Source organism: Cupressus sempervirens, chromosome 9 (genome assembly GCF_028749045.1).
Source record: "Cupressus sempervirens isolate cs-2001-9-10 chromosome 9, ASM2874904v1, whole genome shotgun sequence".
Lineage (NCBI taxonomy): Eukaryota > Viridiplantae > Streptophyta > Pinopsida > Cupressales > Cupressaceae > Cupressus > Cupressus sempervirens.
The window spans coordinates 787,529,536-787,546,195 of NC_143126.1; the positions used below are offsets into that span (position 1 = coordinate 787,529,536).

The 16,660-nt window shown below is 37.6% G+C and overlaps 1 protein-coding gene across 1 annotated transcript in view; it reads left to right on the forward strand.

The window, feature by feature from the left end:
- The window catches only part of LOC149541078 (plant UBX domain-containing protein 8-like), a 32,612-nt gene extending 16,437 nt beyond the window's left edge, over window positions 1-16,175 (forward strand). Inside the window, exons 2-10 of the mRNA XM_089802071.1 lie at window positions 8,777-8,838; window positions 9,008-9,572; window positions 9,710-9,793; window positions 9,877-10,206; window positions 10,357-10,548; window positions 10,639-10,782; window positions 14,960-15,103; window positions 15,247-15,303; window positions 15,727-16,175. Of these exons, the coding sequence (XP_089658197.1) occupies window positions 8,777-8,838; window positions 9,008-9,572; window positions 9,710-9,793; window positions 9,877-10,206; window positions 10,357-10,548; window positions 10,639-10,782; window positions 14,960-15,103; window positions 15,247-15,303; window positions 15,727-15,834 (1,686 nt within the window). The 3' untranslated portion in view covers window positions 15,835-16,175. The remainder of the gene's footprint in view (window positions 1-8,776; window positions 8,839-9,007; window positions 9,573-9,709; window positions 9,794-9,876; window positions 10,207-10,356; window positions 10,549-10,638; window positions 10,783-14,959; window positions 15,104-15,246; window positions 15,304-15,726) is intronic.
- The last annotated feature ends 485 nt before the right edge of the window (window positions 16,176-16,660 follow it).

The window sequence follows — 16,660 nt, forward strand, 5'->3', positions numbered from 1 at the left end:
TTTTTTACTATGAATCGGCTTCCCACTAAGTACTGCTTGAACTTAGCTAGCGCGTGCATGATTGCTAGCATCTCTTTGTCGTAGATGCTGTAGGTTCTCTTCACACCTCGTAATTTTCTACTCTCATATGCGATGGGATGTTTGTCTTGCATGAGAACAGCTCCTATGCCCTCTCCTGAGGCATCACACTGCAGCTCAAAGGGCCTGGTGAAATCTGGAATGGCTAAAACAGGACATGTACTCATCAGCTCCTTAAACCTGTCAAAACAATCCTGAGCCCTCTCTGACCACTTGAAACTATCTTTCCGTGTCAAATCTGTAAGTGTTGCTGCTATCTGTGAAAATCCCTTCACAAATCTGCGGTAGAACCCACAAAGCCCGAGAAATCCCTTGAGTTGTGAAGTGTTCCTCGGTGGTGGCCAATCCAGAATGGCCCTGATCTTGTCTGGGTCAACCCGAACACTTCCTGCCCTAATAATATGCCCTAGATAGAGCAACTCTGTCATCCCAAACTCACATTTATTCATCTTGGCATATAATGACTCCCTCTCTAGAATACTGAGCACTGTATCAATATGCTTCAAATGTTCCTCTCAAGTACGGCTGTATATCAGTATATCATCAAAAAATATCAACACAAACTTCCTCAACTGATCTCTGAACACTCTATTCATACAGGACTTGAAAGTGGCAGGGGCATTTGTCAACCCAAAGGGCATGACTAAGAACTCAAAATGTCCACAGTGGCATCTAAAAGCTGTCTTCTCCACATCCACCTCTCTAACACGTATCTGATGGTAGTCGGATCTCAAATCAATCTTGGAGAAGTAGCATGCACCATGCAATTCATCAATAAGCTCATCGATGCGCGGGATAGGGTATCGGTTCTTGATTGTCTTCTTGTTTAGCTCCCTATAATCAATGCACATCCTCATTGTACCATCCTTCTTCTTCACCAATACTACTGAAGAAGCGAAAGGACTTTTGCTTGGCCGTATGTGCCCCATGTCAATCAACTCCTTAATTGCCTTTTCTATTTCATCCTTACATCTCTTCGGATGGCGGTAAGGTGTGATGATAACTGGCTTAGCCCCTTCCTCTAATTCAATAACATGCTCGATTCCCCTATCCGGGGGTCTCCCTGGAGGTATCTCACCAAACACCTTAGTATGTTTGGTTATTATTTTTTGTACATCAGGTGGATACTCTAGTTTATGCTGCTCTGTCATCTTAGGCATTACTCTAAACTCTGCTGCCCATTGCACCTGATCATGTCTAAAGAAACTCTGCATCCGCTTGAGTGACACCACTCAAAGTCTCCCATCTGACAAACCTCTGAGCACTATCTTCTTACCATTTGCCTCAAACCTCATTTCCATTTTCTCAAGGTTAAATGTAAACTCTACTAGAGACTTCATCCAGTTCATCCCAAGCACCATATCCTGATCACCAATGTTGACCACAAAAAAATCTCCTGTCATGTCATAATCTCCCAAACGAAGCTGCAAGTGGGAGATTTTTTTGGTACATTCAATTTTGAAGCCATCGGCAACCATCACCTTAAATCCCCTATGCTCCTCTGTATGTAGCCCTCTGCGTGTCACAAACTTCTCATCAATGAAGTTATGTGTCGCCCCTGTATCAATGAGTGCCACAACTCTCTGTCCATCCAAGGTTCCCCTAACTCTGAAAGTGACGGCCTCTTGTATACTTGACAACTGAGCTATCGTGCTATCACCGCGTGCTTTCTCCTGTGAAGAACTATCATCATCTCCATCTGATTCGGATGACTGCTCTGAATCTCCATCTACTGACTCTTCGGCTGAAAAGTACTCCATCTGCTTAGCTTTTGCTTTCAATGGACACTTATGTGACAAATCCCAAGGCTCCCTGCAATGAAAACAAAGCTTCTTCTTCCTGAGATCATTAAGTGTCTCATTGTCCAACCTCTTACTTTCCTCCTTAGTTGGCTGAACCTCTCTATGAAAAGGTTTCCTGTCCTTATCTTTCTTTGAATGGAAACTCTTTGCCTGGAATTTATTTTTTGAAGATGAAGAGGAATCCATGTCACGAGCTTTCTTAATGGCTTCCTGCAAAGTGGGAGGGTTGAGAGCTTTAATCCACCCTCTCAACGGATCAGCTAACCCATCCATAAATAGAACTAGTATCCTCCGTTCAGATACATCTGTTACTAACACTGCAAGTTTCTAAAACTCTGAAATGTATGTTTCCAATGATCCCCACTGTTTAAGCTGAGCTAACTCCTTGAAATGGAGTTCTGGATCCTTCCTATCAAAACGTTCAATCAGCCTCTCTGTAAACTCCACATATGAGGTAATGTGTGCATGTCCCATAGTGACCATACCATGATGCCACCACTCGTGTGCTAACCCATCTTGATGAATTGCTGCATACTTAATAGCTTCTTCCTCAGGCATAGGGTTCAATTGAAAGTATGTGTCAAGCTTTTGAACCCAAGCTCTTGCTGTAGACTTTCCTGAGCCATCATAATATGGTAACTCAAGTCTCCCTACTTTCTTCCGTAGCTCATAGCTCTGGTTCCTGTCATGTCCATGTGGCATATGTTTCATCCGCACATCCATATACTCCCTAAAGGTAATTGCAGCAGTAAAATCTGGCCCTCCGGCTTCCCAATCTCTCCTCAACTGGTCCTTTATATCAGTAATCTAGGGCTCTGGTACGAGCTGCTCTGGAGCTCTAGGAGGAAATGTAGGAATCATGGGCCTTGAACTCACTGTCCTAGCGCGCTGGGGTGCATGACCGAAATTGTTCCCAACTTGTTCATCTCCATTATGTGTCCCATCCTGATCATTTCCATTCTGATTGTTACCATTCTGATTATTTCCTCCACCCATGTTAGCATTCAACCCCATTTGACGAGCCATCATCTGCATCATAAGATCCAATCTCTGATTCTGTTCCTGTGCCCTTTGTTCTGCTACTCGCTGACCCTGTACCAAGGTCTCTAATAACTGTAAGAATCTTTCCTCTCCAGGCTCTGGACCGGCATTCCCGCCTCCACCTAATCTTGTATTCCTGTCATCTCGGTCACCCATATTGCTGTCTTGATCAAAGAATACCTCCACTGTGTGTGTATGACTGGATTCTATACCCCCTTGTACGGATGAACTAGACTGTTGGCTTTGCAGGTCTGAACTCCTACTTTGTCTTGCTCTGGTATTGCGGAAATTATAAGGCCCCTGTCGCATGCTCAAACATAAATGCTCTGATTTTAGTGTTTTGACATTTCATCAAACACTTTCCCCTCTATCCGCCAGTTCCAAATTTCCTATAAGACCTCCACAGGATGGCAGGACTTATAGCTCTGATACCACTGTAATATCCTCCCCTGATTTGAACTTTGACTTGCAGAAATTTAACTTAAGGAATTTTGTCAAACCCTTTTTATGCAAACTCATAAAGCTGATTTCCTCAATAAATTGCTTTCCAATGAGTAGATTTATGAACAACTATGAAGTGACATTAAAATGCATAATACACATCATAACATTTTCACAAACACTTGGCACACATTCAATAGTATATGAAAAATCTAGAAACTCTTTCAATCTGCTAATAAAGGGTGATTTTTAAATGTAGATGTGCACTTACAGCTGCCTTAAAGGCTGCAACAACTATTCAGACTTGTATTCAACAATTATTATGCAAAATATCAAAATTTGACAGAAGAAACCTGGAATTAGTTGCCGTAGTATTTTGCAGATGTAGTCGGCCAACCCTCCAAACTTCTAATCAGCCGGAAAAACAAGTAAACTTGATACCAACACTGTTCACGCCGTACTGTAGCAAAATACTTTTCATGCGGCACTATAGCAATAACTAACTTCAGATCTGCACCTCAAACCCTTGTAAATTTCTTTATGCAAACGCCCCAAATGAAACCCAATGTGTTTCCTGAAGTGAAAACACCCTTGATCCTCCTGACTGTGTCTTCCAACAGCGAAGAGAATGCTAGCAAAGAGGGATTCCGTCCTCCAAGCCCAATAATTAGATATCCAGCAACATAACATTAATCTTCATCCAAGCATACAAAAAAAAAGCTCTTCCATTTCTTTTATAGTGTTCTCACAAGAGCTCAATCCTTCGTTTTCTCAATGTGGGATAAATCATAACTCCCTTTATGTACCTTATGTCTCCAATGTGTTATAAAAATAAAGGGAACTCTTTTAATTTAAATATTTCCCACAAACTATAGTCTATGCATTAATAAAGTTAAATATTTAAATTTAACTTTATAAAATGGCTTTATCAATGCATAACAAATCTTATCAATGATAAATAAGTCTTCCTGTCGATTTTAAACAATTACCATCGACATACCACTGTGACTGAATGTCCGGCCATGTCCAAGATGACTTACTATAAATAGTAAGTATGCCCAAAGTTGCCTCAGAACCCCTCAGAAAGACCTGCAATTGAAACTGTCTAGGCCAAATGGCCTCTGAGCCCCTTTAATATCCTAGTTAGCCTACGGGACGGTGGGGAAATAGGCTAACGACAACATCATGCTATGAATGCTGGAAAGGGGACATTACATTTAGTGGGAGTGTCACTTTCTTCTCGACAAGAAGCATTATCCATGGATCTTGTAGTCATTGACATATTAACGTGCAAATTCTTTATTGAAGTCCCTTCACTCAATGATCCCCCCCACTGTGCAATCTAGTTGCATCATGTTTTTCCACTTATGTTATTTTCTTGGAACCTTTCACACCCTGACCACTTATTTGCAAAAGATGGCAACAAACTCTAATGCCAGTGTAATGTTTGTGGCACAAATTGCACTCCCATACCCTACCACCCCGAGTTTATTTTTCCTAATCTTTATCAATTCTTGTAGCAAATTGTAGGAGAAAAGTTTTTTGGCATTGACTAGGCCTTTTGCAAAGTCTTTGAGGATTTTGGAAGGGAAATCAAATCAGTTAGAGATTGCTGGCTCTATTACTTTCACAGTGCTTGAAGACTTCTTAATGGCTGCCATACTACTAGGTCTATTTCACTTCCATAGTGCCATCACTCCCATCACTCCCACTGCTGCTCATGATTTTAATAGTTTTAGAATGTTAAGTAGAGCTACAAGCTCAAAAATAAAAAGAGTAAGTTTACAATGCTCTCGTGTTTAAAAACTTGAAAAAATCTAAAGGAAATAGCCAAAAGCAAATGCAAAATGGAAAATATATCTCTAATAAAGAAGATTGATGCCAAAGCCTCCTCCTGTAACTGATGCTCACTCCCTCACAAGCTGGTCCTCCTTTAAAAGCTGCTCTTTTCTCCTCTATAGTAATGCAAAAAAAAGCCTTTTTAGTTGTTTTACACTTTGTATTAGGGTTTCTAATATTTAATAGCCTTTAATGACCACATGGGGATGACCAGACCAAAGAGGCATTTGAAAAAAATGATTTTCTTTTCATATTTTGTGCATTACTTTCCTTGCTGGCCTCAGGAACAGTTGAGGGATAACTAGGCCGAACATGATACCCCTAGTTGTTTACACATACCCGACATTTTTTTTTAAATTCCAAAATGTTTCCTTTTTTTTGAAGGGGGTAAGGGAAACTGATATCCTTGTATCCCCGTATTGTATCAAAGATGGGAGTGGGTCCAGAACCCAGGGGGTGTGTCCCCATGGAGCACAGTTTTGGGATTTTGAGGATCCCAAGGAAGGTTTCCAAGCTCCAGGGATGTTCTTGCTAGTGCCAGTGGGGAGGGGAAAGGGTTGGTGTAGAGATCCCTATGTTCCAATTCTTGAGGATGCTGTTAGAAATAGGGAATACTGAGAGAGGGGACGGGGTGTGAATCAGTGTTCCACAAACGCTTGCCCAACTATGGAGATCATTAACAATCTTTATACATGCATATATGATCAAACTGAAAAGTAAACATAACCATAACACAATGCAACTCATAACACCATTAATTGTTAACTAGGGAAACCTGCTAAGGGAAAAACCCAGAGGGGATGGTACTCACAAAATGATTCACTAATCAAAAGTATCTTGTGAAAGATATTGACTCTATTTGGAGTTTATTTCATCCATACAGTGTATCTGTCCTTGTTAGATGACTAGGCCTTGTTAGAAGCCTCAACCATATTAGGAGTTGATATTACAATATAAGTGGCAAGCTGGGTCCACTGCCCAAACATGCATATACAATAGTTCAATCTGTATACAAAAGGTATAGATACTAAAACCTTTTTGACAATGCTGATATCTTCAATATTTGAGTTGTTCTTTATAGCTCTCTTCACAAAACTGATCGTGCAGTCGTACTGTACTGTACTATTATCAGGTTCGCATTAATACTGATCATAGAAAGTGCGCATTCAAACATTATATCATTACAATACAATGCCACACTTATTACAAACAAAATTATCTTCCTTTATATCAAACTGTTAAATTGGCTGGCCTTCAATAGCTTGCATGTTTTCCAAAACTTGAAATTACTTTTTGCTAAGTGAGGGTTATCATTTAGGATGTCCCAACCTTGTTAAGTCATTTTCTTGGTAAATCAAAACAACCCCTTAACCAAAATGCCTTTACTCTGTCATTTGCTCTGTTTTGCCTGTCATAACCTTTACTTGGAAAAATATCCATAGCTCTGTCCGTGCGTCTCCAAATCTTTAGCGCTTTTGCAGACATGTTCTACACTACCCATTTTATCTTTCCTTAACTGCGCATGTGCTGAAGTGCATCCTGTGAAGTGCACTAATAAAATACTTAGACTGTTCGCTGTTTCCCTGAATTGCACGACAATTTTCTAATCCAATTATCCAAAACTCCATTATATGTTTTGCCTTCTTCATAGTAGGTATATGTTGTCATAAATGACAACTCTATATCATCCTCATACACCCTCTTAGCCAAATTGCCAACAGATGTCCCTGTTTCAAGAAATAACATATTCTAGTGGGGGCATTTCCCCCTTGAAACACTGGATGAAGGTAAGCACAGATTAAATGATTTCTAATTTTTCTGGCTTGCAACTTCAGAAGTCTATTTACGATGTTTGCTCGTTATGATATAGTTAAGTTCCACCTTCTCTGCACTATTGAATTCTCATAGTTTTTTTAATATATTCTTATTGGACAGAAGGATTGATAAATCATTCTCTATGAAAAGAGATAACATAAACATATTAAATGGATCTCATAAGAGCAGGTTTCCAATAGTGACTGGCAGATACAAGTAATGATGCCAAAAGAACCATTCCAAGCTGTAAGAAAGTTAACTAATGAAATGGAGTGCATAAAACCATGAGTTTTATGTTATAATTTTCCGTGGCATAAAAAGAGAGGACTTGAACGGGAGAGAAAACATTTTCCTCTAGGGAATATAATTAGGATCCCCACCTATGGTTGAACCTGAGAGATAACAAATGCCAAACAGAAAAGCCTTCTTTCGAGTGAGGGCCATGATGCATTTGAAGTAGAGGATAGTTATCTCCAGAAAAACAGCTTCTTGAACATAAATTTTGGCATTCATTCTCATGTAACAAATTCATTTCCATGTGTCTATTTGTATCAATTCAAGAATTTTTTTGCCATAACTTTGCAATGGTATTACTACCTTCTGCCTTTGAGGTCTGGAAACTTATCTGTTGTTTGCTTCCCTTTTGGACAGGAAGCTTGATTCTAATCTGTTTATTCCATTCCTGATTTGAAATGCATCTTTCATGGACATAGAAGGTTGCCTCTTTTATTTTGTCACTGTGGAAGTTTTCTTTTTGCGAGGTTATTACTACCATCTGCCTCACTCGTCTATAAGTTGTTTTCCTTTTGGACATGGAAGCTTGGTTCTGATATTAGTGTGCACCCAGAATGTTGCTTTTTTTTTTTTTTCACTATAGAGGTTCTGATTTGAAATGTATCTTTCACAAAGATTTTTCTGGTATGGACCTAGAAGGTTCGCTTTTTTGTTTTGTCACTGTGGAAGCTTTCTTTTTGTGAGGCATTACTACCTTCTGCCATCTGCCCTACTCGTTTATAAGTTGTTTGCCTTTTGGACATAGAAGCTTGGTTCTGATATTAGTGTGCACCCAGAAGGTTGCTTGCTTTGTTTTTTTTACTATAGAGGTTTACTGTTACTTTTTCCACTGTAGAAGTTCATTTTTTGAGTGGTTTTAATGTTCTATTTCATTGAGTTATACGAAACAGTATAAACTTAGTTGTGGTGCATGTGGCATATAAATACATCATTAATTTGATAAACCTGCAGATTCCAGATTTTCCCCGTATTTCTTAAATTCAGTTTTTTGCTTTTTCTCATTATTTTCATAGATGAATTAGCACTGCTGATATGAAAGATACCTTCAGTTTTTTTAGTGACAACCCATTGCTAAGGCCGAACTAGCATACATAATGTAGTGTTAATTTGCTTTATTGTTTCTGTTTCAAATTGTTTTTAATTGGCATTTTATTGTTTAATTTCATTCATCTCAAAGTACTAGCATATATTGATAATATCTTATCATTAAATTTGTTAGCAAACATTTGTACACTGGTTCTTAGGATGAAGAGAAGTTGTGAAATTCACCCATTTTACCTAACATGAAATATAACCTTTAGAATCATGTGTCCCCTGGGTAACCATATAAGAATATCTTGCAGCAGGCTTCTCTATCCTGCATTGCTATAAGCTGAGTAAGATTGTGGAGGGATTGCTATTATCCTTTCCCATATTTTTTCCTTTTTGTCACAGAGTTACTGATACAGTTATTAATTTACTTCCAGGTGCATGGTGGAGATCTTAATGAAGCTGTGAATGCTTATTTTACTGAAGGGGACAATGTTTTGTATGTAATTTTTGTTTAGCTGTTTGTTTTTCATTTTTTCAATCTTTGAGATATAATTCGGTCATTTGACTTCTAGGAAGGTGCTTCAGTTTACGTCACATTGTTGTGTGAGATTCAGTATATAGTTTCTTCATTGATCTATAGCTAATTGTCCAATTTTGGTTTACAGGTCCAGACCAGAACACATTGAGACTCACCAACCTGATTGGATGGATGTGGATGATAGTGCAGAAATACGTGACCCTTTTGATCCTTTGGCAAATATAAATCCGTTTAGTCTCCCACACACACGGCTTGGTCGAATGCCTTTTAGGAATTTTGAACCATTTGTTTCTCAGCCAAGAAATGTTAGAAGCATTCCAATTGAGTCAAATGATGAGCAGGACCAAATAGTAGACCGCAATTCTGTGCCTGTCATTGAGGAGTTACCTGCTAGTGTTAATACACAGGGTGCAGAAATTAGAGGGACAGTGATATTGGATGACGATGACCATCCAAGTACTGCATCATCCATCTTTAGAGAAATCCCAAATGCACTGGGAGGGAATCATCAATCTAGTAGATATCCTTATGGAAGAGACTTTAGGCCAAGTGCCCCACAGGTTACGGAAGAACCCATGGCCTCTAATGATGAAGGCAATGATATAGAAGAAGAAATGCTGCAAGCTGTAATTGAAGCATCAAGAAGGGAAGCAGAGGAAGCTACCAGGAAGCAGCAGCAGGGCATAAATGAAGTACGTTTTTTTGTAATTGTTGACCATGCTATTTTCCTTTGGTGAAGGAACTGCTAAAGGATTGGCTCTTGTGATAATGCTATGTATACTGGTTTGTGTATATTCAGAAGATAGGATCTTCTTTGGTTATCTTGTAGGATCAAATTGGTGCTCGAGTCGAACAGAGCACTCCCAGATTAGAGGATGATGAATTTGAAAGGGCATTATCATTGTCCTTGAAGGTATTTATGTTGAGATTTTTTTTGTATACATATAAATTTTCTGGCCATTCATATTGATTTAGGTTGATGCTATTGAGGATTAGACAGCAGAGCTAGAAAAGGCACGGCGTGAACGTGAAGGTGGAATAGATTTGGCTGATTCAACCAATGTTGGTACATCTAGTCAGTCAAAATTGGAAGGAGACGCAGAAAGGAAACATAAGAGTGCTGACATATTTGATGCTGGTCCCCTGGAGGAGAATGAAGAACCGGAGGAATTGCCATTGCTTAGGCGCAGATCAATGAGGCGCTCTTCGTCGGGTGCTGCAGAAACTGCACCAGAAATAGGTCAGGAATTAGATGGTCCAGTATCTAGCCCAGGGTCTCAGAGCATTGCCAGCGCACCTCAGCTTAACGGTGATCCCTTTCATGAGGTGAGCTGAGAGTGCTGTTTGAACTTGAAGGAAGTTGAAAGTGTAAATTAGGGCTGTGTATCTGCAGCTTTTGTGCTCCACTAGAAGTTCCTGTCTGAGTTGAGATAAATATGCAATTTCTAATGTTTTTGTCCGTTTGTTTGGTTGCAGTGGGGAGGAATATCTTCTCAAGAACATGATGAAGCTGTTATGCTCGAGGCTGCACTCTTTGGTGGGATTCCACATGAATCTGCCTATCAATTTTCATATCCTAATATTGGAGTTGCTGAGCCTTACAGGAGACCAGCTCCTCGGCCGCCTTCTCCAACCTTGGAAGCACAGAGATTGATTCGTGAACAGCAAGTAATCCAATATTTATTTTAGTAATGTTGATCTAGAACATTGAAATATCAGATGTGATACCTGAGAAGCTAAATTAATCTCATTATACAGGATGAGGAGCTCCTTGCATCTTTACAAGCAGATCAGGAGAAAGCTGAGGCTCGGCGTGTAGAAGAGCAGGTAGCAAGAGAAGCTGCTGCAGCTGAAGAGAAGCGCAAAAAAGAGGAGGAACTCAGAAGATTGTGGGAGGAAGAGGTAATTTGATGTTTTCCACACTTTTCTGTGTACTTAAGTCACAAGATTCAAGTTTGTGTTTCAGTCTAGCAACAATAAAATTCATATGAAGGTTAAGGAGGAGAGATTTTAAAATTCGACATTAAATTGGCTGTATATAAATTAATTTATTTAAATTTTAACAGATTAAATTTTTAAATATAAAATAAAATAAAACAATATTAATTTAATAAAAACTCAATTTAAAGAAATTAAATCTTTTAATTTGTTAAACTTAATTTAAATATTTTTAATTTGTTAAATTTATATATAAATTATTTAAAATATAAATTAAATATTAAAAATAGAATAATTTGATTTATTTAAATTTGATATCAAATTTAAACAAGACAATAGGAAGTTTTTTTATAATAAATGTTAAATTTAATAATAACAATTTAATTTAAATAAGACATTGAGCTATGAACATATATCATTGAAAAATAAAAATACATAAGCTTAATTTTATAAATAGATAAAAACTTCTAAAAACAAATGCAAAATAAAAGCTAATTATTTGATAATTTTTTTTGAATCAAAAAACCTGAAGGGGAAAAAATCAAAAAAGAAATTTGTTGCCTTTTTGCATGTCTAGACCAATGGATCTAACTCGTAACAGTGGAAGAAACGGCACTGAAAGAGTCATCACTCCCTTAGAACTGAAATAAAAGGCATTAAAGAGACATCACATGGCCTTAGAACTGAAATAAAAGGCATTAAGAGACATCACATGGCAGAAAAGCTAGACGCTGCTCTTTGTAGTGGTCAGATCGCCACATGGCATTGAGAGAGGCCCACAGCTGAATGCTACTCTGCTCTTGTGGTAGTTGGATCGATGACTAGCAGCGTTTTACAGTAAAAATAGCCCAACAACCCTTACAACATTTTCCGAAAACCTAAAAGCAATGCTTTCTGAGGGTATACTTAACAAAAAATTTGCCCAACTTTTATTTTTCAGATTTCCAGGTGAATTTTAATGAATTACATTGTTATATATTTAAGTATCAAATTTGCTAGATTTCAAATTTATGCTTGAGATTCATTGAACCTTAGTGACTTAGGGTGCGTATGGATAGCAACCAAATAGCAGAATATAATTTTTGAACTTATAAATTGATTCTGAAATTTATCTTTCTTGTTTTGAACTCATTTGAGTTTTGTTTGGCACGAAGAAGTGTTTTGTGATTTATGATACTATCTACAATTCTACGGTCAGAACTCCATCAGGTTTCATTTATTATTGAAAGAATGTTGTATCCTGTTATTGTTTACTGATTTTGTAAGAAGAGTTTTTTGTTTTATCATCTGTGAAGATTGCAAACAGGAACAGACGATTTTGTCTAAGAGATGTCTTTTGGCTAGCTTTTTCCATTCTTTCAAGAAAATACATGTAAATGTTTTTGGCAAGGTGGTATGTATGCAACTGCAAAATTGACTTGTGATTTATTGTTTGTACAATATGGTATCTATGTAACTATGGGTGAGTTATTCTCTCAGTAACCACGCTGTGAGAGTAAATATAATCTCATTAGATGACATGGTAGGATCTAGTAGAAATTTTGTGAGGTTTTAAAACATGATTTCTGTGTACACTATGTTTTGGAGTAAATAAAGATGACACTGAAAACAGATCTAGGGTGATTTTGAAGCAGAATTCATTTTAGCGCAATTTATCACGAATTGGCATTTTTTCCTTATGCAACACAGGCACATGTTCCTGTTTCTGAAGTTGGCATCCTCACTCCCAATGATACTTCTGCAATGGCAGGACAGCAGGGAAAGCTCTCTTTTCATCACCATCTTTTTTAAAAACCCAAGGATGTTCCTGGGGTCACATAATTTGATTGAACATTTGCAGAAATTTTGGCCGTTCCCTGAGGGCGGAGTATGTCCAAGGCATTCCTGAACCATTGTTGGGGATGTCCAGCTGTCCCCAAACAAAAAATACACTTTGTCTGTCTTTCAAAAGATACTTGCCATTTACTTGCAACCTATATTGATGATTGACTCAATATAACAAATGACACCTGCATTCAATGTGCTATAATGTGATGAGATTCATTGCTATGAAATCTCTGTAATTCATAATACTAAATTCTTGTATCATGTTTGCATGAGGTTGACTGTTGATCCCTAAGAATATCATGCCTATATAGCAGCAGTCGGGAATATTCACAGGAGTTGCACTCAATGCACCCTATGAAATGAGCTTTGGGATTTTAGAAGCCAACATTTTATTCTTTGGGGTTTTGGAAATGAAAGACACTTAAACAAAATAGAAGCTATAGCCTAGTGGCAATTTGCCAATACAAAGCTTATACAACACTTTAAAAACCTCTTACATAGCTTTCACAGAACCTTTAATTCTTTAGAATCAGGGATATATCACCTTTCTAGAAATAGATACAATGTACCATAGACTCTGTTGGAAAGGAGAACATAATCAAATCTTGACTGTGGGAAGTGTTTATAGGGATCTGACTAAAGGCACATATCTTCTTGAGGGATGTATGACTTTTTGAAAAGAAAGACATGATACAGGATGACTATTTTTGAATGGAACCAAACAACAGACACCCCAGGGTGTTTCTTTTATCAAGACAAAAATATTGAAAGCTCATACCTTGTCGATTTTACAATAGTTAACCATATTGAGGAATTAGCTACAATCGGTACAATTCATCCTTCATTCTAAAGGACAATGGAAGAGTAAAAAGACTACATGTTTCATTGTTTCTCAGGATTAGTGCAAGACAGAGAGACCGACATAAGTAAACTGGATCAGACAGAGAATTCAGCAAATAAGACTTTGATATATAAAATAAGAAAGGCAGCGGAGGTACAAGCTCCATGTTTTATTAAAAGCAAACTTGTTAAGGCTGAAAATCAAGCCGGAAAGTACAAATGTTACATAAAACATTTCAAATGATGAACAATGGGCTCTTTCTGCTGGAAATTTTAGAGTTCTGCTATCAAAACTATCTTCTAAGCTCCACTAATGTACTTATTTCTACTTATTTCTTGGAACTCTTCCAACTCTATTTTTACATTACAAATGGTTTTATAGATCCAACTCCTGTTTCCCCATGATCATTTAGTTATCACAATAGCTATATCCGGCTTCATTTTGAGAATTTTTAATTATTAATTTGGCATGGGTGCCGGCTGCATTTTTTCCAACGGAATACCAATCATTAGAAGGTAGCCTACAAAGACTAATTTTACCTCACAGCAAACAATCTTTGTTTGCCACCTGTCAGAAATCTTGTCTTGAAATCGGTCCCACAATGCCCATTGAAAAGATCGTAATCCGTACTGGGTGGGGCTGATTTGCATGAATTTCGATGTCTCAAAGCTATTGCCTTTCAGGTTCCGTGGTGCCTCCACATGTCCTAGGTGCGGGTCATTTAGAAGTCTTGAGCTAGGCAGCCTGATCATATATGGGCAGCCACAAGAGAAAGGAGGAGAAACCTTCGGTAGATGGAAATTGGAGTCAGAGAAGCCAACTGCTATAGAGAATATCCAAATTGTCATTGTGATTGCTGCATCTCTTTATATTGGAGCTATGAAACAGTGAATGGCAAGTTTGTATTGGACCAATCTGCTATACAGATATAATATTTGGCAACCACTAACCGTTTCTTGTTTGGTAATATGAATGTTGAAACTTGAGATTTTAAAAGATATATCTATTCTTTTCCAGCTTTTAACTGGTCCCACTGTATCTGTCCATTGAAGACTGTAGAACATAATTTTTTATCACTTTTTAAGTTTTTTTCTTTTAATGTGGACGAAAAATAGTGGCAAAAACCAGGTTTAATTTACTCACAATGCTTCTTGTGTGGTAAAATATAAAGATATAACTGAGTTATGCCCCCTTTTTTGGTGATTTGGACTCTCTCTCTCTCTGGCAACATCATAGTTTAGATTTTAATTTTATTTTTTATATGTTATACTTCAGCCAGTAGCTTCATGTTTGAGGCATGTTTTATTAAAAATCAGCCCATGTATCATGGTTGAGTACAATTTATTTGTCGTCTACTAATATTGAAATGGTTAATGTGCTACTGCTAGGTTAGATTAACTAATTGCTTGAGATTGGATTTGTTTTGGTCAATAAGCAACTCAGCTGTTTTATTGCTGTACGTTTTAAATACAGGAATCTGTTAGAAAACTTGAAGCCAAAAAAGCTGCGCTGCCTCCCGAACCATTGGTGGAAGATGAAAATGCTGTCACTCTTCTTGTAAGAATGCCTGATGGCAGTCGTCGCGGTCGTCGTTTTTTGAAGACTGATAGGCTTCAGGTAGTATTTATTAAAATCTGCTCTTTTTGTGTTGAAGAAGATTTGAACTTAATATCAAGAAGATGTTTTTAGTTTTTGCAAGGTCATTTCTCTTTTTTTTATATTATAAATCAATCCATTAATATGTATTATATTTTGTGCAGTCCCTTTTTGATTTTATTGATGTAGGCGGTGGTGTCAGCCCTGGTGCCTATAGACTGGTAATGCAACTGAAAACACCATTTTGAACACATTTTATTAACTAAATATTGCTGGTTGAGACATTAATCTCCCAATTTGAGTATTATCTTGGTTATGAACAATGGTTGAATGTTCGGATGCTGTGGTATCGCTACTGGCTTGCTTGAGGAGAACTGTTATGGCTTTTTTTGATAGATGCACCTTAAGCTGCCTACAATGTTTGTTTTCATGAGATACAATAGCTAATTTTCACTTCACTTTTTCTTGTTTCACATAAATCAAGTTTCTAGTGATAATATAATGATGGTTTTTCCTGAAGGCACAGATTGAGCTTCCTATGATTGTTCTCATGAGATACAATAGTTGATTTCCACTTTTTAACTGTTTTCTATTTTTGTCCACATTTCTGTGCTTAATTGATAGTAATTGTATTACTTGTACAGGTGAGGCAATATCCTAGGCGTGCATTTACTGATGGAGAGCAAGGATCTTCTTTAAGTGATTTGGGACTTAACAACAAACAAGAAGCATTATTTCTGGAATTGATCTAAGTTAAATTGCAATTAGGTCTAGGAAAGAAAGTTAGCAATTGATGTATTTTTACCCCATAAGCTGTGCAATGCTTAATTCTTTTATGTGAGGCTTGAGTGTTTCTGCTGGTGCCCTTGCATATGCTTGCTTGAGAAATCTGTCACCATGTGTTATTGTGCAGTGAAGGTCTTCAATTCTCCATTTGTTATTTAATCATGAATAATAAAGTGAGGTTTAGTCCTCATCAGAATACAGGCAAAATACGGATTGCTTTATTGGGTATCGTTGCATTCTAAACCAATTATTCACTGTAGCATGTGAGGTCCATGAAAATTGAGAAGGCAATAGCTTTTTTAGCTAACGGTATAGAAATTACTTTTGCTTAAAACTTGACCGAACTGTGAGTTAGGAGGGACTATCTATTAACTGTAAAGCTAAACCGGATGCCAATTAACAACGTTGGAAGTTGCATGTTTTCTTGTGGAATCTCTTATAGGTGCGTGATAGTTGGAATTGTAATCATAGTTGGTATCCTGAGCAAGGCTCTGGTCTATGGATTCCCTTCTAGTTCTGTACTGTTTTAAAGCAATTGGCTTTTTTGTGCATGCTTTTTTTTTATCTCCGACTAGCCAGATGCACGCTAATACCTTCTAATTGAAATTAGTGTGTTTGACCAACCAAAAAAAAGCGGGGGAGCCATTAGGATTGCCAAAATGCTCTTTAACTATTAAAAATTGTCTTTTATGAGCCTATTACATGGCGTCACCTACAAATTGGGTTATATTGCAGCCATGGATTTTGAGTCGGAGATTAATGTATCAAACAAGTTGAAAAATATAGCATCGA